This window comes from Physella acuta, unplaced genomic scaffold, assembly GCF_028476545.2.
Source record: "Physella acuta isolate Inbredline_101_S28 unplaced genomic scaffold, ASM2847654v3 ptg000768l, whole genome shotgun sequence".
In the NCBI taxonomy this organism is placed as follows: domain Eukaryota; kingdom Metazoa; phylum Mollusca; class Gastropoda; family Physidae; genus Physella; species Physella acuta.
The window spans coordinates 200,937-226,924 of NW_026732286.1; the positions used below are offsets into that span (position 1 = coordinate 200,937).

Here is a 25,988-nt window from a genome sequence, read left to right on the forward strand (position 1 = left end):
GAAGGCATGAGATATTTTGACAGATTTGAATATTACTAATTATGTAGAGTGGATTAATTTCTGGAAATAAAGTGTAGCGTGTGTAGATATGGACATGTTATTCACTCTAAATTCGAATTATCTACCCAGCGCAAATGACTGATCGACTGATGTTCGGTGGGGGTTGGCGAGGAAGGCGGGAGGCCTTAGGCGATGAGGATCTGCTAGGGTTAAACCAGGCATTATTAATTTTTAGCCTTCGATCCTCTTAGTCTCGAATCGGAGCGACCCGCTAGGGATGATATAAGGACGGTTTATAAGCTATCTAAATTCCACACGACAGATAAGATAAATATAGATCTATCGTTAAATGAAGTGACCAGACAGTATTTATTTAAAAAACGGTAGGCCTATATAATGGGCCCTATATAATCTAGGTAGATATATGAATATAGCAGCAATATGTATTTATCTCTCTATATCAACACACACACACACACACATATATATATATATATATATGTATATATATATATATATATATATATATATATATATATATATATATATATATATATATAAGCCTACATATAGGATATATAGGCTTATACCTGAATACCTTATATTATACATTTAGTTCGCCCAAACACGTGATTAAATGTTATTAACTATTGTTAAGGGGCTACACATAACGAAAGTTATATGCAATTTTAGTGAAAAATCCTACTGAATTGTCTTTCGTTTTTTTTTAAAGAGAATCACGTGGATATTATTTTATGTATGCTATAGATCGTTTGAACAACTATTAACTCTATTTAATTAACATGCCGATGGCTGTATTATGACGGTTTGATTGGAATTATTGTTTCCTTGAAATACGTAATAACAAAATATGGATAAAACAAAATGGTCGATATTCGATCCGTTTTCGAAAGATTTTTTTTTGCCTCGCCCTTTCTTACTGCTGTTCCTTCCATGATATTACTCCCTACTTTTCACGGGGAATCGTTCCCACTGCATTGTCACGTAGGATGGAACTAGATTTTGAGTAGTGTGAAATATGTTATCCGGTGGTGACGTCATGTGTTGCTAAGATACATACTTTTTTTTCAACCTTTACTAATCACTGTGGCGGATTAGTACCAATTTCATTAAAGCGATTGTAACTACTTTCCTATGATTGAGGTTGCACGCCAACCGTGGCACATAGGTTCCGCTTGTCTCGTCTGCTGACGCGCGCGCTCTCGCACAAAGACAGCACGTACAGTATTGGTCAGGCACAGGCCATAGGCATTTTTTTTGGGACATACAAATGTGAAAGTTGCCAAGTTTACAAAATGCTAATAGAACCAAGGCAATTAAATGAAAAAAACAAAACTAAATTACCCAATGCCCCAAGCTGTACTCATAAAAGGGATTGTTAACACAAAGCATATTAAGACGATAATGCATTATTTGTTTCATAAGATTCCGCTATTATAAATGAAAACAAAATATTGTAGTTGCATTATTCATATTAATGGGGTCATGGCGTTTAATTTGACACCAAGCAAGTTATGGTTTTGATATAAGTCAGCATCTCAAGTGGGTTTTAGAGTGAAAACCGAGCATTGCCGAAGGACGAATGACGTCACTTGTAAAAAGAGGAAGACAGTAGGTCCGAGAAATGGCGACTCCGTGATCAGTCTCGTTGGGGGGTGATTGGGGGTTGGACTCGCACAGTTCTATGTCTTTCTGGACTTTTGATATATTGACTGTATAGTCTTTATTTTTTTAAAGTGTGGTGTATTATTATTCGGCACAGAAATGTCGGCAAATATGTATCGAGTTGGAGGTAAGTTAATTTTCCAATCGTGTTGATTGAAAGAGGAAAGAAGCATGCATGCCTCACAAACCAAGCTGAACGGCGAAGTGATACGCTTTTAAAATTTTGTTGATATTTAGCTTGTTATGTATGCATTAAGTTATTAAAGTGTTGTTAATCTATTTAACTAGTTAGTTTTTCCATAAATATATTGCTTATTATTTTTCGAAGTTGTTATTTATCGTATTTTATTTTAATTAAGACCAATACAACGCGCACTAACAATTGTGTGATAAGGTTACCGATCGCTTCGATTTTTATATGGCTAATATCGTAAAAACTCTCTGTAAAACATATTAATTTTATTTTTTAATTTACACTTTAGTGTTATAAATAATCATTAGAACCGCAAATATTATTTAAATTATGATTATATTTCTCAAAACTCTTAAACGTGGTACTTCGCGGACTATTTTGTGAAGACAACAATGTCGACCTGAGACATTAAAAAGGGGCACAGTGGGTGGAAGGGGAAGTAGATTTTAACTTGGCATCCGCAAATGTACAAGAAATTAATTTACAAACGTATGAAAAAATAATAAAGCCAGCCACCCTCTTTATTTTATTAACAGTTCCGCAACTTGTGAAATCTGTTTTAAAAAAAATTAAGCCCATGTCTTACTTTTTGACTGCTACAGTATGCAAAACAGACATATTCAAATAACTTATTTTTATGACTTAATGAACTGACATGGCAGTATCTAGATCTAGAATCTAGATATCTAGATAGATCTGTCTAGTGATAAATTCTCTCCTACAATAAGAGTGTAGATTAGTTACAAATAATCAAATGACCCCTTAAAAATAATATATATTAGCCTATAGGCCTAAAAACTCATTATTTAAAGTTATAACTGTGAGATAGAATCTAGTAAACATGGTTAGGTCCATATCAACTTATCAAGCTAGTTGAAGCTAGACTATATAAACTATATAACTTATAAGGATATTTTTATTGCATCCAATTCAGTATAATTCATTTTATTTTAAGCATGATTCTTTATTGTAGGCCTTATTTCCTATTTGGTTTTATGATCCAGTTATATTAGTTGTAGTAAAAAATTAATAATATCTGATGTTAAATTTCTGCTCTCAAACTAAAGTGAAATATTCACTAGCCTAGCTACAATTATTATTTCCAGCACTTGTGCATGTTTCTATTTTAAGTAGGCCTACATAAAATATTAAAAGGGGACGCTGACAATGGTTAGCAGTTGGCTCTGGTGGCCCTACATTTTCTCTATAAATAAATGAACTTGGCCCATGCTAATATATCCAGCACTTCTTGATGGGCATTGTGGGTTTTGATAAGTTATGGAACATTTTTTAATGCGAGCCATATTGTCATGTTCGTAGGGCATGGCCACTTATCATAGACCTTGTCATGGTGGGATTTAAGTTAAAAGAGTCTGTGTTGGATCCCACCTAAGCTTAATATACAGCTGACCATGCACTGAAGTTGTTCGTGGATGTTTTTACCATCTATGCTATGAAAATCTAAAACTGTACCCAGTTAGTAAATAGCGTGTTTAAATGAATCTAAGATTAAAGTTAATTTAAATATAGATGCAATTTAAAAATAATACTTATCATTAATTATTACATCTTTTGATGAGGTTTTTAAATTTCTCCTATAGGCATATTACATACTGCTGTTTCTTTTAATCAACTGCCCACCCTGTAAACCGTTCTTTAATGTTTGGTTATTTTTTAATTATTTTTTTTCCTTTAATGTTTTTAATGTGTAGGTGTCTATTAATGTTCTTGAAAACATGGTTCCTTTAAAGCCATTTGTGGGGTTATTGTGGTAAACTTGTTTTTGGAGTGATTTAACTGATCTTAATCATTCTTGTAGCGTATTGGTATATTTTTTAATGTCTTATTTTGGCCAGAAATTTCTTCTATTTAATTTGATGTTTCTCGTATAGAGCCTGTATGGAAATATTATTTGCATAGGCTATTTTCAATCTTCCTTTAAGCATCATAGAAGCAATCTTAGGAAAAAATTGATAACATTTAAAAATTGCAATGATGCATTTTATATAAATTATTTATTAAGTACATTTTCAAAACTGTAATCAAATCATAATTTGTTTTCATCCAAGACAATGGCAAGCAACCCTTGTTTCTTTACGTGATTAAAAACTTCTGTTTTCAATATATAAAATTTTGGTAAAAAGCGAGTGATAATAAACATCTGTTTTTTTTTTTACTATTGTGTAGTTTGTTCAATATAAGGTATTATCAGTATTAACAATTAAGGCTAGAGTTAACATCATACTGCTGCTAACCTGAAAGTCTCAAGTTCAAATCTGGATTCAAGTCCATAGAATGTACCTTAGTCTACCCAGTTCTAATAGGTACCTGACACGTTAAGGAAAGTAAAGGCGGCTGGGCATAGTTCTTATAACACTATCCCTTTCATATGTTGATGTCACTGAAACAGAAAAAACTCTACTTCATCTGCCACTTGGATTGTCAGATTGGAAAGGGTACTTTTAGAGTTAACAAGTCTTGTTTTGAATTACTTATGTTAAATGTCCTTCAATCTTATTTAATTGTTGATTTCTCTAATCAACAATTTGTTTGCCTTTCTGTTTTTAGGTTTGTTTTTATATTTAAAATATTCAGGTAAAAAAAGTTAAAACCAACTTTCAATGCCAATAAATCAAGTTGTTAATATTTTTAACTTTTAAAAAATGAGTAAGCAGTTAGATAAAGATGAGTAGTATTGCTTGTGTTAGAATGACATTTACAAAATTAATAAAATCCCTTTAAAAAACCCACCACTGCATTAGCCTTTTCATATGTTCTCAATCTATATATATAATTCTCTTCATGGGGACCATGCAAGACACCACGTAAACGTACGCCGTTTACTCCCCCGCTCTCTAGGCATATAGCTCCCACTCCCACCAGTCTGGTGAGCTGTGTTTAACACTACATGTTTACAATCGTAGAGTCCGGCGGCTATTAGGGGCAGATAATTTCGTTTTTAAACGATTTGAAACTAAGGGGAGGGAAATAACAAGTTCTGCTTGATCTATTAATTGTCACCTGTAAACTGTCGTCACTGACGGCTGCTTTCAAGTGGGGGAGAAGTAGAAAGTGAGGGTGAGGATAATCGTCCTTCACGAGCTACTGATAGTTTTTTAAAGCAAAATATTTTCAGTCGCAGCATTGGTAGTATTGAATTCACAATTGGTAGTATTGAATTCACAAATTAAGAATTACTGAAAAATTGAACGTAAAACAACTAAATAGCAGCGTATGCTGCTTCGCAGGTCAGCTCATATTAATTAGCTCTGTAATTTAGTTTTTTGATTCACAATTTGTAGAGTTTTGTATTACGTCGCACTGTGTGCATCTATGTATGTGGTCAAATCTCAATTTAACCCATTGCTCATGGATCAGTAGGTTTCAAAATGTGCATGAATGTGCATCTTCAATGACTACACAAGAATATCAATTATCAATCTAGTTAGTATAAAATTATTTGTAGAAAATACATTAAAAGATTGCTGTATTAAATTACCAAATGGAATATAACTAGGTAATAGCGATCAAATTTTAGAGCATAAACAGAGCCTAATAAGGTCAGGTAGTACTTATGTAGTTTTTTTTTAATATAGAAACATAAGCCACTGTGTAGTGTAAGCTATATATTTATGTATCCAGTTTGAATTGAACAGTTTTAATGGGGTGGGGTAGACTTTAGAGCTGGGAATATAAAAAGTTCTAGTTGGTCTTTAAACAACAAAAAGTAGTATATTAAACAGTGGTCACTTAAAAAATCTTTCCAGTACGTATTAGCCTTAAAAGTTTTAACAATTATGGCTGAAATAAAAGCTTGTGAAAATATCTCATTTTCTTTTGTTCATCTTGATTTTCACAAAATAAACCTAAGCAATATACTTATAACTAATGTTTGCATGTATAGGAAATTTTCACTTTGAGAAAGGATCTTGATTTAAAGATCCTAGAAAAATGTGCACGAACGGAAAACTGCAAAAACAGAAAAATGCTCAACTACAAACTAATTATACTAATACATTTTTTCTTTTGTCATATATCGTTGAAGAGTATTTTATTATGCTACAATGTACCTATTGTTATTCTCAGCCAGTGTCTATAATTGCCCGATTTTAAGAAAACAAAAATGCCCCTACACAATTTTTAGTGCGCTGTTTTCTGTTGCGCATCTTTCTGGTCACCCTTGATAAATGTTTACAAAAATTTGAATTTAATACTTCGATATTTCTATTGACTGGGTAATGAGGGAGGGTTTAGAGCTTGATTTCCTTTCATTTAAGCAGAACCTATAAAGTATTGTTGTCATTTGTTTCAGATTATGTATTTTTTGAGACTTCATCAACTGCGCCCTACCAGATAAGGCGCATTGAAGAACTGAACAAAGTAAGTATCTCTATATATATATATAATAAATTGTGTAATTATAAGATTTTGTTATTTCTATTATACATATAAGTTTATTAAACAATTCAGTTTTTCTATGAGTCATAGTAATAAATATCTATTAACTTTTATTTATATTTAAAAAAATTCTTTTGTCATCTTTTTTCCCTTATAATTTTTGTTTGTTACAGACTCAAAATGGGAATGTTGAAGCCAAAGTCATGTGCTTTTATAGGAGGAGGGATATTTCCAATTCATTAATTCTTCTAGCTGACAAACATCACAGTGAGTACCCTTCATCATTTTTGTTTATACTAATCTGAAATTGTGCACACACTGAAACATTTTTATTACTGCTTCATTTCAAGTGAGTCAGTTGTTAAATGCAACATTTTTTTGGTTATGAAAAGCAAATGTTATATTAAGTACCAATTTTTTTTTTGTTCTCAACAATGCTTAATATCAGGGGAGATAACTATTTTAAACAATATTTTAAAATGTTTTACATGCATTAACTTTAAATATTATTTTTATATATTCTTGGAAAATTGTTGAGTATAACAAAAAAAATATAGGTATTTCAAAATGTGTGTGTTAAACTTGAAAGTGGTTGATGCATCAGTTTTGAAATACTTTCTGTCAGTGGGATGTTGCAGTTAGGATAAATACACTTTTCGTAAACAATTCTTTGGTGAGAAACTAAAAACAATGTAAACAGTGCTATGTTTATTTTGATATTTACTATGTAGAGGTAGTAATATAATGAACTTGCTTCTTGGGGATATTTGTTTTATTTAATTCTAACCTGAAGCCTAACCAAAGTAATAATATATTATGTCTTTCCCATTAGACAAGTCATTCACTAAATAAGTAGCTTTTTTGGTCAGTATTACCTGGTGGATTGGGGGGGGGGGGGGGGTTGTAGAGGTCAATCCCAAATAATGTTTTAACATTAATTGAACACAGAGTTTGAACTTTAAAAGTATCATTGTATGGCTTTTAGGATGGTTTATATAACCTAGCACAAATGTGTGTGGTGGTTGATTTATATTTGTGTAATATGGAGCAGAGTGTGGTAAATAGACCATGGTTACTTAACATTTTGGTTTCAATTTTATTCATTCCAAATTTTTGTGTGTTAAATGACAACTTTTCAGTATGGTAGGTTGATCAAGTATACATGCCAAATTTTCTCTAAAATAAGACCAATACATATTTTTAAAGCCATTAAGTATTCTTATGTGAGGGGATGTCTGTGGAATTGTTGTATAATGTTATCTGGTTATGGTTAGATCGTAGGGTCTAACTTGTTCTTTTTGCGTTACTCATTTGGACATAGAAAGCATGACCTCTTAGGGCGTCATCCTTAAAACCATGTTTTACTTTTTAACGGATTCCTACCCCCCCCCCCTCATCACACATTGTCAGAGACCCCCCCCCCCCCCCCACCTTAAGAAGACGTGACATTGTTTTTAAAAGTTTAAAACATCAATTTCTTTATAAAAATATTTACCATACTTGGTTAACATAGAGATCGTAAATAATTTTTTTCGACAACTTAGTCTTTAAAATCGGAAATATTGCTAAAAATTCAGATTTTAAAATGCAAAAGTGTGTTGTCGTTTTTTCCGAACTTCCCCCTTCGTCACACATCGTCACGAAAGTCCGAATCGAGTGTGTGTGTGTGTCACCACCCCCCCCCTCCTCCCCAGGATTGTGACGTCATTGGTAGAAGACCCCCTCAGGCCTACTGGAAGGGTTCGTCGACATTTCAGAATAATGTCCATGTTGTTTTTTTTTTTTTGTTAATCTGGCCCATGTCGGCCTGTATGTAAGCTGTAGCCTACCCATTTTATATTGTTGGTATATATGGCTTCAATTAACACTAGACGAAAGCAGCTAATTGCCACAAGGCTCGTGTGTCATTTGTTTCATGGGATGTGTACACGTGTTTAAAAATAAACACGTACCTATCCGGTCCCTTTGTTCTATTTTAATTGCATGTTGTGTGTTTATCTGTAGTCATTATTGATTCTATCTGTATCGTTTTTATAAGGTGTTAAAATCAACAACAACTCTTTAGTGTAATGGTATCTGTTTTTTTTTTAAACTAAAACTAGCACTTGTACAATTTCTTTCTCCCTTCCTATCCTGACCAGGTCAGGTACTTAAGCCCTGTTTTGTCGTGCACTCTTCCCAAAGTGGTTCATGTGTAATATCAAAACTTCAAACATGCGTACCGCTCCAGCCATGCTGAATGGTGATAAAGCGAACATTATGTATCAACGAGCTCGTGCTTACGCCGTCGCCCCTCCCTCCCCCACCCCAACCGACCACCTTCAAAATGGCTGCCACTTCTTCCTTCTCTCCTGCTTTAATCCGTTTTGCACTGCCGCCTATGCTACATTCTCGTCTTCCATGGCGCAGGTCGTTTGCATTCCCCCTGCTCCCTCCATCTGTCCTTCCCTCTGCCTCGGAGAGAAAAGTAGTCCCCATATTGGTAAACGAGGTCAAAATATTATGCGTGCCTGCCCAAGCCGTTTCCTCGTTCCTTCCTTCCACCCCCCTGCAGGACCCCATCCCTTATTCTTTCAAACAAAGGTCAACAGAAGAAGGCTAATAGTTGATGGTTACTTCCCCTTGTGATCTATTAATTTCCAGTATTGATCTGTTGTCAATACTAGTCTAGGTATAGGCTGCAGTGAAAGCCTGCATTGATTTCCTGCAACACATTAATACCGTTTGTTGTTGCTGACATATTGTAAAGATATATATGTAAAAAAAAAAAACGACCGTACTGTAAGCCATCTTTTAGCCCACCTGTCGAAATTCACATTGTTAGCTATGGTGGTATACGCGATAGTGTTTGTTGCGCAGGGAGGGGAGAGTTGACGGTACCGTAAAACACAACACTTACTGCAAGTGGCCTCAATTTTTTTTCATATTTACGTTTGCCGTGCTAATTTAAATTACATGGGCTGTCAGTAAATAATTTTATACACATTTAGTGATGTCCATATTAGGCTGCTTATTCGAATCATGTCTCTTCTCTTGACTTTTTTTTTTGACCATGGGTTATCACGCGAATCTTAATTAAACTTTGGAAAGGTTGTCTTGCAAGCGAAAAAACAAAATAATTTAATAACATTTTTACCCCGGCCATTTCTTAATTGGTCTGGTCAAGTGCACAAGAAAAAGATGTTATACGGTAAATGCTATTTGTAATATGTATGTGTGTGTGTGTGTAGCTGGGTGTTGGCGAGCATTCGTGCCTTGACACAGAATCTAGCATTGATTGGAAATTTCTAAAAATGGCCTCTTTTTAAAGCCTTCCCCACCTTTAAAATTTTGTTTAAAATTAATCATGTTAGATATTATTTTGTTAAGCTGTAAAATATTTTCTATGTTGTTAGCTTCGTTTTCACACCACCTCGTACGCATTGCATATTATTGCCAATTTCATTTTTTACGATATCACGAACTGGTGAGTAAAATAGTAAAGGAACTAAGAATAGTATAGTTTTTACGTTAGGGGCAGTCATCAGCAGGCCAACGTGTTATCCTTGAGTTTAATCAAAACAATTATTAAAGTGCGACAAGCCGTTTTATGCTATTACCAGTCACGCTTGTGTTCTGTAGTGTACATCGTCATTGTTGTAACCGTCAAAACTGGATAGCTAGTAGATCTACATTTGACGATGCCTAATCCTTGAGGTTAGAGATTATTTGATTACGGCAACGGCTACCGAAAAAATGCCGTATTTTAGTAATGCCACCAACCCTCATTGCGACACATCAAATGTAGTTCAAGTAGTTACTTTGTGTGTAAGACGGCGGCAGTCACTCGGGTGTAAATATTCTTCAAGTTCCATATTGTGGAAAGAAAGTTAACTGTCAGTTTTGGAAATGTACTTCTAGCGCAGGAAAATCCGTATTCCTTGTTGAATATACATCTTTGTACTGTATTTCTTTCAAACTCTTTTCCTGGGGGGGGGGGGGGCACTGGTAAAAGTATATATTTTCTTTATGAATTCCATTTCGTTCGGGAGGGGGGGGTAGACTTTCTTTTCGGAAGATGCCCGAAGAGATGCCTGGAAGAAGCTTTAAACCGATTCTCTCTATCTCCTCCCACCCCATCCCATCCAACGAATCTGAAGTAAATACTGTCGCCAGAGTAGTCGGTCATTTTGGTTAGACCTAATATGATAATACAATTTGGAAACACTTTTACCTTCCATCTTTTGATCCTTTCACTCTCCCACCTCCACACTACTGTCTATCAGCACTGACAAAGTTTTTTTTTTATTAGCTTTGCTATCTGAACACGATTTTAGCATGCAATCGAAGTTTTAAAGTGGATGTTGAAATTTAGTGAGAACTTGATATGTGCTGGACACCAAGTCAAGTAATAATGCAATGTTTTTTTTTCTCTCTCTCTCTCTTCATATCGTCGTCGTACTGCCCTTGTGGACATTATTGATTTTCTTATTGTCAACACTGTAAGACACCTTACATTTGTTATCGACTCTTTGGATTATTGTAGTCGACGTTTGGAACCGCCATTTTTGGTCCATTTATCTAGTGCTGTCTTCTTATTTTTGTAATTGCGTTTTTAAAAAATACATATTTAGTTTTGCATTGCGTTAACTATTACTTTTCTTACTCCCCCCCCCCTCCTTTAGAGAATTTGGTCCTACAGGAACATAACGTCTCTTTAGGGACTTAGTTTTATATCGTCGGGGCAGTGTACTACTACTAAATTGAAATGTCTTTGTATGCTAAAAGTGTCATTTTTTCCTCTTATATTGACAATCTGTGACCTTGACATTTCATTTGACATTGTTTTTCGTCTTAGGTGTTTAGATCTTGAATACTCTAGATAATTTAATCGACTTGACATTCTCTCCTTTGATTTGAGCGTATTCCGTTGCATGTGTTCTTTGTACTCCACCAGTTTATACGAGTTGCTAGGCAACGCCTCTGTTCATTTGACTTGCGTTTTTCCCACCTGTCACGGATATATTTCGATAGTTAGGCCTAGGTTCTTATTTAATGTTACACTTACTGTTTATATACCATATTTATTTACTAAGATTTTCATTGTAAGTCTGCGTTGGGTTAGTAATACTGTTCTTTTTTACTTGCTCTCTGCAATTGACATCCATGGCTCTGAATTATTCTTCTATGATGATTATCCAAATCCATTGTAGCACTTAGTTTTAGTACGATATGATCTCACCAAATATTTACCATAGGAATTGCAGTACAATGATAACTTGCTTTTTTTGAAATTTAAAAGTAGGTGTAATGGATCGGAAAACGAACGTTTTTACGAGTCATTTTTTCTTAGCTGTGAGGATACGGTGATTCGGTGTTAACTGTATAATAGTGTAAATCATACGTCGATCCCGCGTTGTGTTATGAATGGTACAAACCTAGATAAGTGAAACTGTCGGCAACAAGTAGATCTAGATCTGATATGCTACGGAGTTTGGGGATAAGCAAACGTCGGCGTAAAATATCACACATATCACAACAGGCACACTTCGCTCTTGGTAGATGTTACGCGCCACTAGTTTGTGTATACCCTTTTTAAAAATTGACATCCTATAGGCCTGCTCAAAAATAGTTTATCAGGCGAACAACATTAACGTACGACTGTTTTAATGAGTTCGAAATCTCATCCTTCGGCCCCCACCCCTCACCCGTTCACATCGATTCGTTTCATCATAGAGGTAAGCGGTGGGGCTTAGGCCTACTCGCCAGGGAGGTTAGGCACAGCGGACAAGCTGTGGCTAGGCTAGTGCCATAGTGCTCGCACGGGCTTACTATTTATGGGCTTGGCTTAAGACCGGACCGTACTTACACTTTTTATCCAAGGCTCCGCTTCTGAACAACCCACACTTGGAAAGTGTATCAGAAACCAATTCAACGAGGGTACATCTGGACAGTATATTACTTAATATAACGCACCCGTTGTCAACGTTTTGTACATGTTTTTACCTTTGTCCTAAATTGAAACATTTTTTTCTTCTTTCTTGCAAATAATTTTGTAATCTTGTCACGATGTAAGGAAACGTGGTTCAAGGGAGAAAAAATTTGTTAGGTGTTACGGTAATTCTTCCCCCCCCCCCTCATGCCATTTCCTGCTAGCCGATTATGCGTTGAGTGTATGTGTAAAAATTTTAAACACATTTTTTTTTAAACGAAATCTTAACGGTGGTGTTATCAGTCTTTGCTGCTGACCTTCAAGTAGACTAAGAACCAACGAAACGACGTTATGAAACCAAATGATAGAATTGTAATGTTTAAAATAATTATTGTTTTTACACAAGCCTTTTAACTTACTTCACAATCTTCGACAGGGTGGTTTTGTGGTCAAATCTTGAATTTTCTTGTTTTAGAATCTTTAAAATTTTTTAAAAATGTTTAGTCACAATTTGGTTATCTGTTCATGTAATACGGACACGATGCAGTTTAAGTTTCCCTGAAACTTGTGTTCTGATCAAGAGATTAGTAACATTGTCAGACCATGAGTACAGCCACTCCCCTCCTTAGGCCTTTGAGTGTTATGATGATTTCTGATTGCTGTAGCCAAATAATAAGACTTACCACTGTGTACTTGGATCTCACTTGTCTTTCCTGGTGTATGTTGCTTAAACAAGTTTTGGTAGCATTCAATGAGTTGAGTTTGTTATCAGTTGGTTTTGCTCAACCTATTTATTTGTAAAGCACCAATTTTTTTTAAACTGCATACTAGGTCTGTTGGGAGCGATGCAAAGGTGCACACTTCTATTTATACATGGACAAATCAAATAATTGCCAGGTTACAGTTGCTAGAAAGAATTGTTGAAGAAATGTTATGTCAGTCTCACATTATGTTCTATTGCTTGTTGATATCTGAAGTTATAAAATGCTGATGTTGCCCTTGTTTCTTGTGTTATAGCAAGAAGCCAACTCTTACTTGTTTGTGCTCTCCTAACTTGATACATTTACTTACTAGATATTATTTTTATAAACACACCAAGAAGCAGTGAGTACTATTACAACTGCTGTCTTGCAATATAAATTAAACAAAGAGAGAAGCTTAATAACAGTGTCGTTTAAAAAAAAACATTTCTAATTTCTTACTTATTGAGTTTAAGCCTGTAAATTAAGTCTTGGTGAGCAGTTATTTACTGCTACATACTGATCTGTTTAAATGTTTTAAAGGAGGTCTTTAACATTTAAAAAAAAGTATATTTTAAATTGAGAATATAATGTTCAATTCAAACTGGTTGGCGGAAAAACAGTTGAATGGAACAAAGTTTTTTCAATGCTAGGATGTTTAACCTTATAGAAAACGAGTAAAATTGTACTGTTAATTCCTGTTTTAATTCACTAGAGCAAAATTATGATTTTTGATTTTGGAGATGAGAATCCGAGGTCATTTTAATAGGCTCTTGTCCAGTAACTAACCCAGTTATTTTATTTGACTTTACAGACACACTTGAAGAGGAGACAGAAGAAGAGAGAGGTGTGTCTGAATGTTGTATGTGTGTGTAAGGTTGTTGTTTAGTACTTTCCATGCTCTGAAATTTTCACACAAGATGAACAGTGTCCAGAGTTTAGATGATTCCTGTTGTGATGCTTTTAAAATATACCTTTCGGTGTGTTAATTCCAAAATGATTCTCCAGACCATCTATTGTTTACCTAAATTGTTGATTTAAAAGACATTCAAATTTGCTGAAAAAGTGCATGCATTCAACTAGTCTTTGAGGAGTTATAACTAAAATAAACACACTTTAGTCTTTGAAGAGCTTCAACTAAATAAAACACATTTTGTGTTTTCATAAATCAATGTTGTTTGGTAGGCTACATGAACTTCAGAGTGTATAGATGGTAATTTCCATTGTCTTATCAGTTCTTTTATCACAGTAGTCAATCCATACATGTCTTTTGTTTTCTATTGATTTTTCTCATGGGGTCTGTATTTGTTGTGCAGTGTGTATCATCATCATCACTTGACTAGAATCTTTACACTAGCACTGGATTGAATTCAGATTTGTGCATAGAGCAGCCTAGGACTGGTTTTGGTGTTTTGTGTTGTTGAATGTGTTCATTGAATGGATCTAGTAACTTCTGTCACTTCTCCAACAAACTGCATGGCTTAATGTTGTTCAGTGTGAGGTATTGGTTGGATGGATGATACCAACGCTAATACAAATTTCTTTGTTTCAACAGACGTTATAGAGGATGACACTGAGGAAAGAAAAGGTGTGTGTTGGGTTTTTAAAAAAACTATGTACTTTTGGCTGTGGGTAGTAGACCTCTGACTTGTTAATCAAATGCGGCTTCTACTTATAAAATATATGTCTAGCACCTTGCTTTGGGTTGTTGTTGTATAATTTTGTTTTTTTTTTCCAGTAAAAAAGTGGATGCTCTCACTCTTTTGGTTTTGTCTCTAAATTTGCACCTCTCTTTAAATATATGCTTTGTGATCTCTGGCGCTTTATATCATTTTTTAATACATTTGTTTTTGGGTTTTGCCTAGAATTTAAAATTAGTAATTCTAATGATTAAACACACTAATTTAATAAATAACTTATACATTTTATCTGGCTATATAGATATGCACTAATATCTTATATATCATGGTCATCATTGTAGGATTACTGTTTTGTTGACCCAAGGGAATAAAGAAATTTAATTTTAAAGAAAGTTTTAAACAGACTAAGCATATTGCTGTACTACACTTGGCTATTGATGTTTATTTTTCCTTTATTGTAATACACTTGTGCATTGTCGTTTAAAGGCAAGGGAGGTTTTTTTTTTGTTTTTGCTTTTTAAAACCACCCTACCATAATAATTGTAATATTGCCATTAGTACAGTTTATTATATGTTGGCTATATAGCAGGGGAAATTTAAAAAAATGCTTAGTCTAAGTTACAACACTGAAATTAAAATCTACAACACTGACATTGGTGGTTTCATTATATATTGTAGAACTATTCAACTTATGTCACTATTTTCCTTATGACTGGTTGAGATTATTTAATGCTTCATTTAAATATCCATAGTCTATAAACATCTAAGGTGATAGTATTGTAGATAACACATTATATCTAACAAAACAGTGGCATTGTGTTGTAAGAATAAAATTAAAAAAGAAACTTTACTGCATGAAATATATGAGTACGGCCAGTAAAGCTTATAATCTATTATTTAATCATTAAAAATTTATTTTCTTTTGATAAAAAGAAGCATGCATTGTTAGTTGGTATACAATTTTTATTTGAAATTATAACTTGCATTTTTTAGGACTCTATCTTTCGCATTTTATTATGTGTGTAATGTAGCTGTACATTTTATTGTTCGTTTATTTCAGTAGAAAATCTGATTGTAATCATTTTAATTTGTGTAATTGGAAAATATTTTCCATCAAGGAATTTTTTGACTTGCATAAAATAGCAGTACACTATTTTGTATTTACTTAATTTTTAAAAATTTACTAAGTTACTAAAAAATTGAAATCAAGATTAAAAAATTAAAAAAATATTTTTTGACTCATCTCGGTTTATATTAAAATTTGTCTTTTAAATTTTTTAAAATTTGAGGATAGAATTTGATACAACTTAAAAACTGAAGTTAAAAAACTTTATATTCAGAAATAGACGAAGGCTCACCACCCAGAGAAGATGGTGACAACAAAGAGATTACGGGTAAAGTTGTGGTGGCAGCAGTAGAAGAGAACGGCACAGACTCTAATACAAATGGAAATAACAATAACAACAACCATGGTGGCAGAGGAATGGAAGAGATTCCGGAAAAAATGCGACACCAACTGAAACATCGAGAACTATTTTTATCTCGGCAGGTGGAAACACTGCCTGCCACACACATACGTGGAAAATGTTGTGTTACACTGCTCAATGAAACTGAATCACTTTTATCATATCTCAATAAAGAGGTAAGTGTAAACAATTTTGTTTTTGTTTTTATTTTTTTAGGTTTTACTTTATTAACTTCTGCAGTTTACTTGAATTTTGATTTCTAGCAGCTTTTAATAATGCATCTGTGGTTTTGAATGTAAACTTTTGTTATTGTGTTTATGAAATGAATTGTTTCATTTTTCCACAGGACACATTTTTTTATTCATTAGTCTATGATCCTCAACAAAAAACATTGTTGGCTGATAAAGGAGAGATACGTGTTGGTTTAAAATATCAAGCCGAGACAATACCTAAAGTATATACAGGAATAGATGGTTAGAACAAACATTATTTTTAAATACAAATTAAATGAATAGATTCTGTGCATCATTCTACAAATAGTTAAACCATGTATCAAATAATATTAAGTAATAATTCTATGTTAGCTGCATTTTAATAATTTTTAAAACTAATTATAAATAAATCATGTTTTATAATTCCAGTATGTACTATAGTAAGTAAATAAGTTAAGTTTTCTTTTCAAAATTGACGGCCCATGGAGCAAGTGAAGTAGAGTTCACCTGTTCCTGTGGCCTTGGCAAATGAAGGGATAATATGGTCAGCAACTATGCCCAGCCGCCTTTACTTTTCCTAACATGAGTTATAGCTGGGTGGACTCAGGGACGTTCTACTGACTTGAACCCAAATTTGAACTGGAGTTAGCAATCTAGCATTCTACAGCTAGGCCACGCCGTCTCCATGTACTATGCTAAATGTAAATTTAAACTGTAATTTAGCTCAGATTTAAAAAAACAACTTTTTCTGTAGGTGATGAAGATCTGCGCAAATCTGAAGATCTAGAAGAGCTTGTGTGGGATCCAAGTCATGGTCTGTCTGAAAAAGAAATAGATCAGTTCCAGATCATTGCCAGGTTAAACTCACTTTCTTAAGTTGCCACCACATTTTGATGACCATCTGTATTAGTGCTGCTCAAGTAAAGTTCCAAATAAAACTTACATGTTTTGCTTTTATCTAGATCTGTTGGTACTTTTGCAAGGGCCTTAGACTGTACTAGTACAGTTCGGCAACCTAGCCTTCATATGAGTGCAGCTGCTGCATCTAGAGATATTACTATTGTAAGTCTCACCTCAATAAGTCAGTTAATTTTAACTTTAAAAAGTTCTAATTCTGTACTTTAAAAAATTGTAAATAACATTTTGATTCAAAACAGTTCCATGCAATGGATACTCTTCACCGACACAACTATGATATTGCTAAAGCCATCAAGAGCTTAGTGCCCTCAGGTGGTCCTGTCCTGTGTCGAGATGAAATGGAGGAATGGTCAGCATCGGAGGCTAATTTATTTGAAGATGCTATAGAAAAGTATGGCAAAGATTTCAATGACATTAGGCAAGATTTTGTAAGTAGATTCATTTTTTCCCCTTCTGTTGCCTTTATCTTTCTTTAGAGGCTTTTAAGCACTAATTTCTAATGCTCTTTCCTCAGTTACCTTGGAAATCTTTAAAGAGTATAGTGGAATATTATTATATGTGGAAAACAACAGACAGATATGTGCAACAGGTAATACTGATACAAATTTTTACGAGGGTTGGTGGAAGTATTGTATGCTTGCTAACATGCGGACTGTAGCTGAGTACAAAAGTTTTGTTATTATTATGACACCTGTTTGGCCTTACAAAATTTATGTATGCTATTGCTAATCATCTGTCTACATAGCAATAATGCATCCTAAAACTACTATTAAAATAGTAAAGATTGACCGTTAGTTGTTTATAAATTGTTTTTAAGAAACGAATCAAGGCATCAGAAGCAGAGAGCAAGCTGAAACAGGTGTACATTCCCAACTAGTGAGTGGTTCTCTAACTCTTAGATGTATTATTTCAAAAGTAGTAATAGCTAAACTTTTATTTTATGTTGAAGCAGAAGCTCATTTACCTTATAGTAGATGGGTGGAAGCTTAATGTTTTAATCTAAGTTCTTTTTGGGTGTGTCAAGTTTGCTTAATCCATACTTAAACAGCAATAAGCCTAATCCAGCTGCTATTACAAGCAAAATGAATGGTACAGATGGCCCAGTCTCAGGAAGAGCGTGTGAGAGCTGCTATGGTTAGTACTTTTGATTTCTTGATAATTCATGTAAACACTATGTAAGAAAAATATTTACTTTAATGAAAATGTAATTCTTTATGTTATTAAGCTAACTATTTTTTTCCAGTTGCTCATTCATCACAGTGGTACTCATGGGGTCCTATTCACATGCAGTGTAGATTGTGCAGCAACTGTTGGAGTTATTGGAAAAAATATGGCGGACTCAAGATGCCCACACGGCTAGGTCTGTAGAAATAATCCTGAACTACTTTTAAATAAATTGTTAGAACAGCAATGCAACATAGTAAGAGTATCTTATACAGTTTATTAAGCTCACGTAATGTAGTCACAATTTAGTACCGTAATAGTAACTGCTTCAGTTATCTTATTAAATAGAAATGTACATTATTTCATAAAGGATCACACTTTTTTTTCAGATGGAGAGAGGCCAGCACCAAATGCACGACAAGGTAAGTTTCTCAATGTTTCTTAATATTTTTGTTAGGAATATGTAAATTATATAATTGTATGGTGTTATGGTCAGTATCATACGGAGTTATGGTCAGTGGTAGAACCAGTAAAAGCCCATCTGAATGTGTTCAGTTCCAGGCTATAGGACAAACCAGAGTCCACCCAGCACTGATGAGACTTAATTTCAATGTATTAATTGTCTGTTTTCACTGTCTGTATTTATTTATTTTTTTTCCCCTTAATTTTCAGAACGTGTGGCACAGATGAACTCTTTTCGCATGCAGAAATGTACTATTAGTGGTTGTGGTAAAGTAAGTTTCTTTTTATTGTTCTCTCCCTTTTTTTTTTATTGCATATCAAATTTTCAGGTTAGCATTGAAAACATTTATTAAAAACGACGTATTTTTAAACTTGTAGGAATTCAAATTAAAAGCTCATCTTGCAAGACATTTGGCCACTGCCCATGGTCTTGCAATACAACCTGGGAGCCCACGACCTGTCATGAAAACCCGTGCCGCTTTTTGCCTTGTAACCACTGAGCTGACCCGTATTTCACGGCGGCTATGCAGAGACATTCTTCGCCCTAGACATGCAGCACGTTGTCCATTTACACCAATTAACACATCTATAATCAAACAAGAGTGTAAGTTATAAATTATGATTAATTAAAAAATTTTTTTTACTTTACTCCAAGAAAATTAGTTCAAACATTACTATTTATGTTTTAAGTATTCTGGTTGCATTAATTGAACAAAATTAAATCTTTTTTAGGCCAGCTTCGCTTATCTGACCGTGGCAGTTCTTACCAGCCGGGTACAAAATGTAGAACTCCTACAACCCTTGATCCAGTGGTGGCACGGCTTGGTATAGACACCAAACAAGAAAAACCTTCACTTTTATCACGTGGACCAAATTATGGTGGTGGAGACAGGAGCTGCACACCAAAAGGTATTAAAAAATATTTTATATTGAAAAAAAAAATTCATTTTATAACGGATTCATTTTATGTATTTAATTGGGAAGATTTAACTAAGAAGTTAACTATATTTTTTTCTTTCAGAACGACACACTGAAAATGTCAAAGTTGGCTCTGGACATCCTTCGATCATGAAAAAGAGAGGATATGAGCAAACAAATGGTGTAGATACAGGTGGAGAAATTTAACACTCAGCTCTTTTGTTTTTAAATATTAGATAAATCAACATTAAACTTTTTGTTTTTAAATTGTTTTTTTTCCCCAGCCCCAATGGCAAAAAGACCAAACATGGGTGTCATTAGACAAGCAGGATCTGCAATCAAAACACCAGGTGTCACTGTAAGTGTATTTCATTGTATATAAAATAGCTTCTTAGAAGAACTGTGACATAGTAATTAAAACAAACAAGGCTCAGTAGTAAAATTCACACATACAAATAATGTATTAATTATAAATTTTATTGAAACCAAATAATTTAAAAGATATGTACTTTTTAAATTTTTGAATAAATTCTATACACAAGTATAACAAAATGATAAATATATTTTATCTTCATTGATGTGCTTTTAATTGTTCTGCATGCATGTTAGCAATTGTTTTGGACTCACTTTTTTTCATGGCCTTGAATACCAGTAGCCATAGACTTGTTTTTTTCTGTTGGAAGTGAACCTTCTTCTTTCTCCTCTCTCTTTAGTCGCTATGATTTTTGTCTTGTGAGTTGTCTGATAATGTTTTAGTACTCATTTGCTCTGAGTATAGTAATTTCAAACTGTAAGGAATTTTTACTAAAACTGTTAGTTGCCATTTAGCATTTTATTGCAACATTACTATTTTAAAAATACTCCAATTAAAAAAAACAATCTCTTAATCAGTTTTAACCATACTAATGATCTAAGCTTTTCTTTAATCTGCTGGCCCCATTAACATTTAGCCAAAAATCTACATAACTAATTTATTTGTTGAAGTTATCAAAAAATATTTTACTTATTTTATTGCTTTGTAGCTTTCGCTAAAATATTTTTGAGATGTATTTGGAGTCACATACTAATAATCTTTGCTTCTAACTTCATTAAAATAATATTAGTTTAAAATATGTAGTTTAAAAGCTAGAATAATGACTGAAAATACAATAGCTAAAAACCCTCATTAGCTGCTTTATAGTAATGTGACTCAGTCAAAGTTTCTGTGGCATAATGGTGTGGCAATGTTTATTTCTTTCATTAAAATGAGATGAAAAGTGATTTGTAATTCAGTCAGTAGATATTGTGTAGTTGCATGCTTGATGTTAGGTAGATGTTGAATTTCAGATTGATAGATTAAGGAATGTTTTTTTTAATTAAATAATGTAAATATCTTTCTCACCGTATAGCGGGTAAGCTCCTCACGATTCACCAAAACGTCTGATAACATTCCTTTAAAAAATATTTTAAAGAGCTGGTATTAGTAGAAATGTTTAGCGAATTATGTGATTAAAAAAACTTTATTTTACTTTCAATAATTGTTGCTTAACTTATGAAACTTAAAGACAATAAGGAAAGAATAAGGAAGTTCCAGAAGGAAAATAAGTTTTGTTTTATTCATTCAAAATCATTGCCACTCTGCAGTTGCATAGTCACAGCTTTTGCTAACTTAATTCACAGTTATATTCAGTGCTATGCACTCTAACAGTTTATAAAAATCACTTTTTGTTTTGTTTATAAGCTACCTGTTTTATTTTTTTCACTCTAACGAACAGTAAATGAGCTTATCATTTTTGCAATCACAAAAACTCTTTGTCTTTGCCCAATTTGAACCTTTTACTTCCAGATTTTCTTTTTGTGAATTTTTTTTTTATTACTTACAGGTTAAGTTTGCCAAACCACTTTTAAGACATTATCTTATATGCAAGACAGTAACACTAACAAAAACATAAAATCATTTGTAATATTACAAAAAGAGGTCTGAATTAAAAGTTACATTCACATTGATCAAATAGCAGTTGTTTTTAGATATTGTTTTTTTTTGGTAAAGATCAGTATAATTTTTTTATAAACATTTCTATTCCTAGCTTTGCTAAATCATTACCGATTTATTTGCTAGCAATTATTTTAACAAAACTGATTAAAATATGAAATATTACTAACCTTCGTGGAATAAGGCACATTATTTTGTGACCTAATTCTGGTAGTTAACGTAATTAAAGGAAAAAAGTTGACCCAAAGATAGAACTGTCGGGGGTGAAGTGCCGCTATACGGTGTTTTTTTTCAGCGAGGGAGTGTGCTTAACCATAACAGCATAAATGGGCGTAGCCGGTTTGCTGGTCGAAATATGAAGATGCATATGGTCAGCTGGATGGACATGCCAGATGATGTGTACTTCGTTGCTACTGCAGCGACCAGGTAAATCTGAGAACTCCTATTTCAGCTCTTGGTTTGATTATTGTGTAGTGTACTTGTCACATCCTACAGTGTCAAACCCTGCTTACTACACCAGTCAAAAAGTATTTTAAATGTCAATATTTTGTTTGTTCTCATTAAAAATAATAAGCATTTTTTAAGTCATTTTCTGACATAACAGCTTTTTCTCTAGCTTTTTGGAAAAAAATTACCTTCCCTTGATTTATCTATATTTTTTTAACGTTACTGATCTGAGTGGAAAATGTAAATAAGTCTCTTTTTTTTTATCATACACCTGAATAATCCAGGTTTGAATCCACATAAAAATTCTGAACATGGCTAGGGTGTGCTTGAGTCAGCCCATCTCTTGTTGGTATCTGATGCTAGTTTGAGAAAGTGGCGGGGGAATTGTGATGGCTCCTTAATCCTTTATATGCCACAGAAATAGAGGCACCTTTTGGTGTGTCAATATTTCACATCTTTTGATGGGATTCATTTTTATCATAAATAACTATTCAATTTAATTTGCATTAATAAAGCACTTTTCATAATTTATTGAAACAATTTTTTAACTGCTTGTTGCAGTATTTTTGTTGCTATTAATATTGATTTACAAATTTTACATTTTTTAGAACTTAAGGTTTTAAAAAACAGCATGCTGACCTGTACACTATTTTCCAGGAAACTTCGTAAACAACTCCAGATGAATGATTTCAAGCGCTTGGCTCGTAATCCCTGGAAAAATCTCAATGTAAAACCACCTCTACCTACAGGATCTTTGGGCAATGGACATAGGTTGGGGCAACAGGAAGTTGTAGTCTTGGACTGAGATTAAAGAGATTTTAAAATGTGATTACACTGTAAGATTTTCAAATGTTTTGTTTGATTTTTTACATTAACAATCCATTTAATTGCTGTATTTGCTACCAGAAATAGCCAGTAATATATACAGTAACATTTTTAACATGCCCGTAGTTTTGTTGATAAAGTTAATTCATTTTTATACATCCCCAGTTTCAGTACATGAATGAAATGTGAAAATTTGGGCTGAATATCCTGGTATACCTTGGGTAATGAACTTGGTGCTTTGAGCAGCTGTACAGCCATGAAGTCACCTGTCTTGTTTAGTCCCATCAGGTGGAGGAGAAAAAGTGGAACTCAGTTCCACACTACTGTATCATAGACCAACTGTTGGCTTTCTTGATCATCTGTAAATAGTATTGCATTGTTGTGGAGAATTTTACATGTTGATACATCATTGTCGTCTCAAAGTTTCCATGTGTAAAAATGACAAGAACTTTTTGTAAGAATTGTTTGAATGCACAGAATGTTAACCAATAGCCTGTGTGCCAACTTTTTATGAGTGATAGGAGGATACAAGGGAAATTTGTTAAGAGTGGGAAATACATTGTCCTTTTTTTTTAAAAAAAAAAACTTTCATCAAGAGAAAAATTTATATGTATACACTGAGCATGACAAGGAATGGTTTCCTTTAATTGTTTTTAAATTAATTTGTCTAGTACAAAATGTTATGTGGAAGAATTGTGTAGTTGCCAGTCTGAGCATGGGGGTTTATACATTTCTTGTGTTCATTTCCTCAATCTCACAGCAGCACCGAAAAAAAAATAAGTTTAAAAAAAATAAATAAATGTTCTTTTGGTTAAAATGTGCCTAAAACAATTGATCTTAAAAGACAACCCCCCTCCCCCTACTTATATAAATATATGTATACTATATACACACAACTTTTTTTTTATCATATTGTCTAGGCTCCTCTTGTATTCACAATGATCTGACTACTTTTATTATAAATTACATTTAAATTAGGAAATTTATTTACTTCTGCTTTGACGTTTCAGCCTCCATTTCTAATCTGCACAAGGCTTGTCTAGTTGCCCTTACATCAATAGTTTCTAGAAAGTTTATTGTATTAAGCTTTGTTAGTGTCATTTCTAAAAAAGAAAGGACTATCTAGCAATGTTGTAGCCTAGAGAAGATTCAAAATTTGATCTTGTTTGGCAGAGAAAAATACAAAAATATTTTTTTAGATGAATTTTCAAGAGAATTTTCATTAGATAATTTTTTAGAATGATGAGACAAATTAGAAGTGTTGAAAAATGTACATATTTTAAACCTTTTCTTAAATAATCAGATTAGAAATTGAAGAAAAATTTCTTAATCTCTTCTTTTTTTAATATTTTGAAATAGCTGGAAAACAGTATTTTAAAGTCTTCCATTAGTGTTAAAAAAACACTTTGTTTTTCTGTGTAGTCACTATTATTCTTTCCTTTTCTAGGTTAAGGTCAACTGCAGATGTTTAAATACTTTTACTTTTAGGACCGTTTTTACAATATTGGCTTATTTAGACCTGCTTTTGGATGCAGTTTCTAATTGGAGAAATGAAATATTAAATTAAAAAAAAAAAGATTTATCACTATCTTAAACAATTGTTTCAAGAAAGTCAAAAGGTCAGGTTTTTAAATCAATAAAGAGAATAATACACAACTCAAATGGCCTAATACGTTCTAAACTCAATACTATAGTTTCTACATTTTAGAAAAAAAAATTTCATGAGTTTTCTAGGCATTTTGTATATTGTGTTGATCTTATTTGTTTGTTCTGTTAATGACACTTATGCAAATATGTAAAAAGTAACACATGAAAGCATGAATATTATATATACATATGTGTATTGAAATAACCCTCCTGAAAGCAATTGTTTTACTTCTGTTGTTTGAGCACCAGCATAGGAACTATTTAATCAGTGAAAATTTTTGTGGGAAATCCTTGCCATCAGTGTCACCAAGACCAGTCACACTGCTCACAGGTTTTATCTGTTCATCTTTGCAGTAAAACATAAAGAAAAGATTAGAGAATTGGTGTAACCTACAGGCGCATGTCTGCAACTCATTAAGTTGTCAAAAAATTTTTTGTATGCTTTTGTATATCTGTGGCTCTTACTTTTGAGTGCATATGAAAGGGTTACCATGGTGTCTGTGGCAGCTTGAAATATTTATATCGTAATATTTTTCTTTGTAATTATTGCCTTTATTCAATTGAATCAATGCATTGTACTGTTGCACTACTGTCATGTCTATAAATATTGTCTTCAAAACACTTGGTTGATGTGTATACATGGTTTTTATGCATTACTTCCTTTTTTATTTAAAGGAAGAAGGAAAAGGACAAAAAGAGGTTGAAGTGTTTGGTGATACCATTATGTGCATATAGATTTGTTTCATTTTTCCATACATCAAGGATGAATTATAAAATTTATGTCCTGATTAGAGGTTTCAGTTTGTCAAAAAGGTACATTTTTAAACAGGGAAAGGATCTGTTTGCATTCCTTGTAGCAGTTGGGTGAACAGTTTTAAAAACTGTATATTCACAATGATTGTTTTTTTTTTTCATTTATGAATTGTCTGTTGTGAATGAATAATGGTTGACCCAAGACATCTTTTTTTTTTTAACTTTCATTTTTTTTTCTCTTCATTTAAAAAAAAAGTATCCAATACAATTTACCCTGTCTTAAAGCAACATTTCTATACCAAAATGTTTCCATCTTAATTTATTTCATCTCATTCATGTCATGCTGATTTTTTTTTTCATTTGTGTATTTCAATAAAAATAATTTGAACTGTTTTGTGGGGTTGTATATTTTTCTTGTTTCAAAGAGGATGGTTTATTTGTATGTTAATATCAGTAATGGACCATGATAAAACTTGCTTACACAAAATGCAGGTCAAAAAAGTTTGTATCAGTGTCTAACACTAGATTGTGTCCCCTTAAATGATTTTGGTGTTGAAATATTTTCAGACTTAATATAATATTTTGTATACTTTTTTAGTCTTACATTGTAGTCTAATTTCTAAGCTTGCCAGACTG

At 33.1% G+C, this 25,988-nt stretch overlaps 1 protein-coding gene across 3 annotated transcripts; it reads left to right on the forward strand.

Moving 5' to 3' along the window:
* The first annotated feature begins 1,608 nt into the window (after nucleotides 1-1,608).
* On the forward strand, nucleotides 1,609-25,745 carry LOC131950496 (metastasis-associated protein MTA3). 3 transcript variants are annotated; one of them, XM_059312689.1, is made up of 23 exons: nucleotides 1,609-1,813; nucleotides 6,192-6,259; nucleotides 6,451-6,544; nucleotides 13,743-13,775; nucleotides 14,484-14,516; nucleotides 15,909-16,210; nucleotides 16,381-16,507; nucleotides 17,001-17,103; nucleotides 17,209-17,308; nucleotides 17,404-17,592; nucleotides 17,679-17,753; nucleotides 17,982-18,040; nucleotides 18,213-18,298; nucleotides 18,408-18,524; nucleotides 18,718-18,750; nucleotides 19,001-19,062; nucleotides 19,169-19,394; nucleotides 19,523-19,699; nucleotides 19,812-19,901; nucleotides 19,993-20,066; nucleotides 21,976-22,106; nucleotides 22,785-22,963; nucleotides 23,118-25,745. In XM_059312689.1, exons 1-22 carry the CDS (start codon nucleotides 1,786-1,788, stop codon nucleotides 22,930-22,932), a joined length of 2,355 nt encoding a protein of 784 aa, XP_059168672.1. In that variant the 5' UTR covers nucleotides 1,609-1,785; the 3' UTR covers nucleotides 22,933-22,963; nucleotides 23,118-25,745. The 3 variants fall into 3 exon arrangements, with proteins under 3 accessions (XP_059168672.1, XP_059168673.1, XP_059168674.1); XM_059312690.1 differs by lacking the exon at nucleotides 13,743-13,775 and having other exon boundaries at nucleotides 1,610-1,813; XM_059312691.1 differs by lacking the exons at nucleotides 13,743-13,775; nucleotides 14,484-14,516 and having other exon boundaries at nucleotides 1,610-1,813.
* Nucleotides 25,746-25,988: the final 243 nt, after the last annotated feature.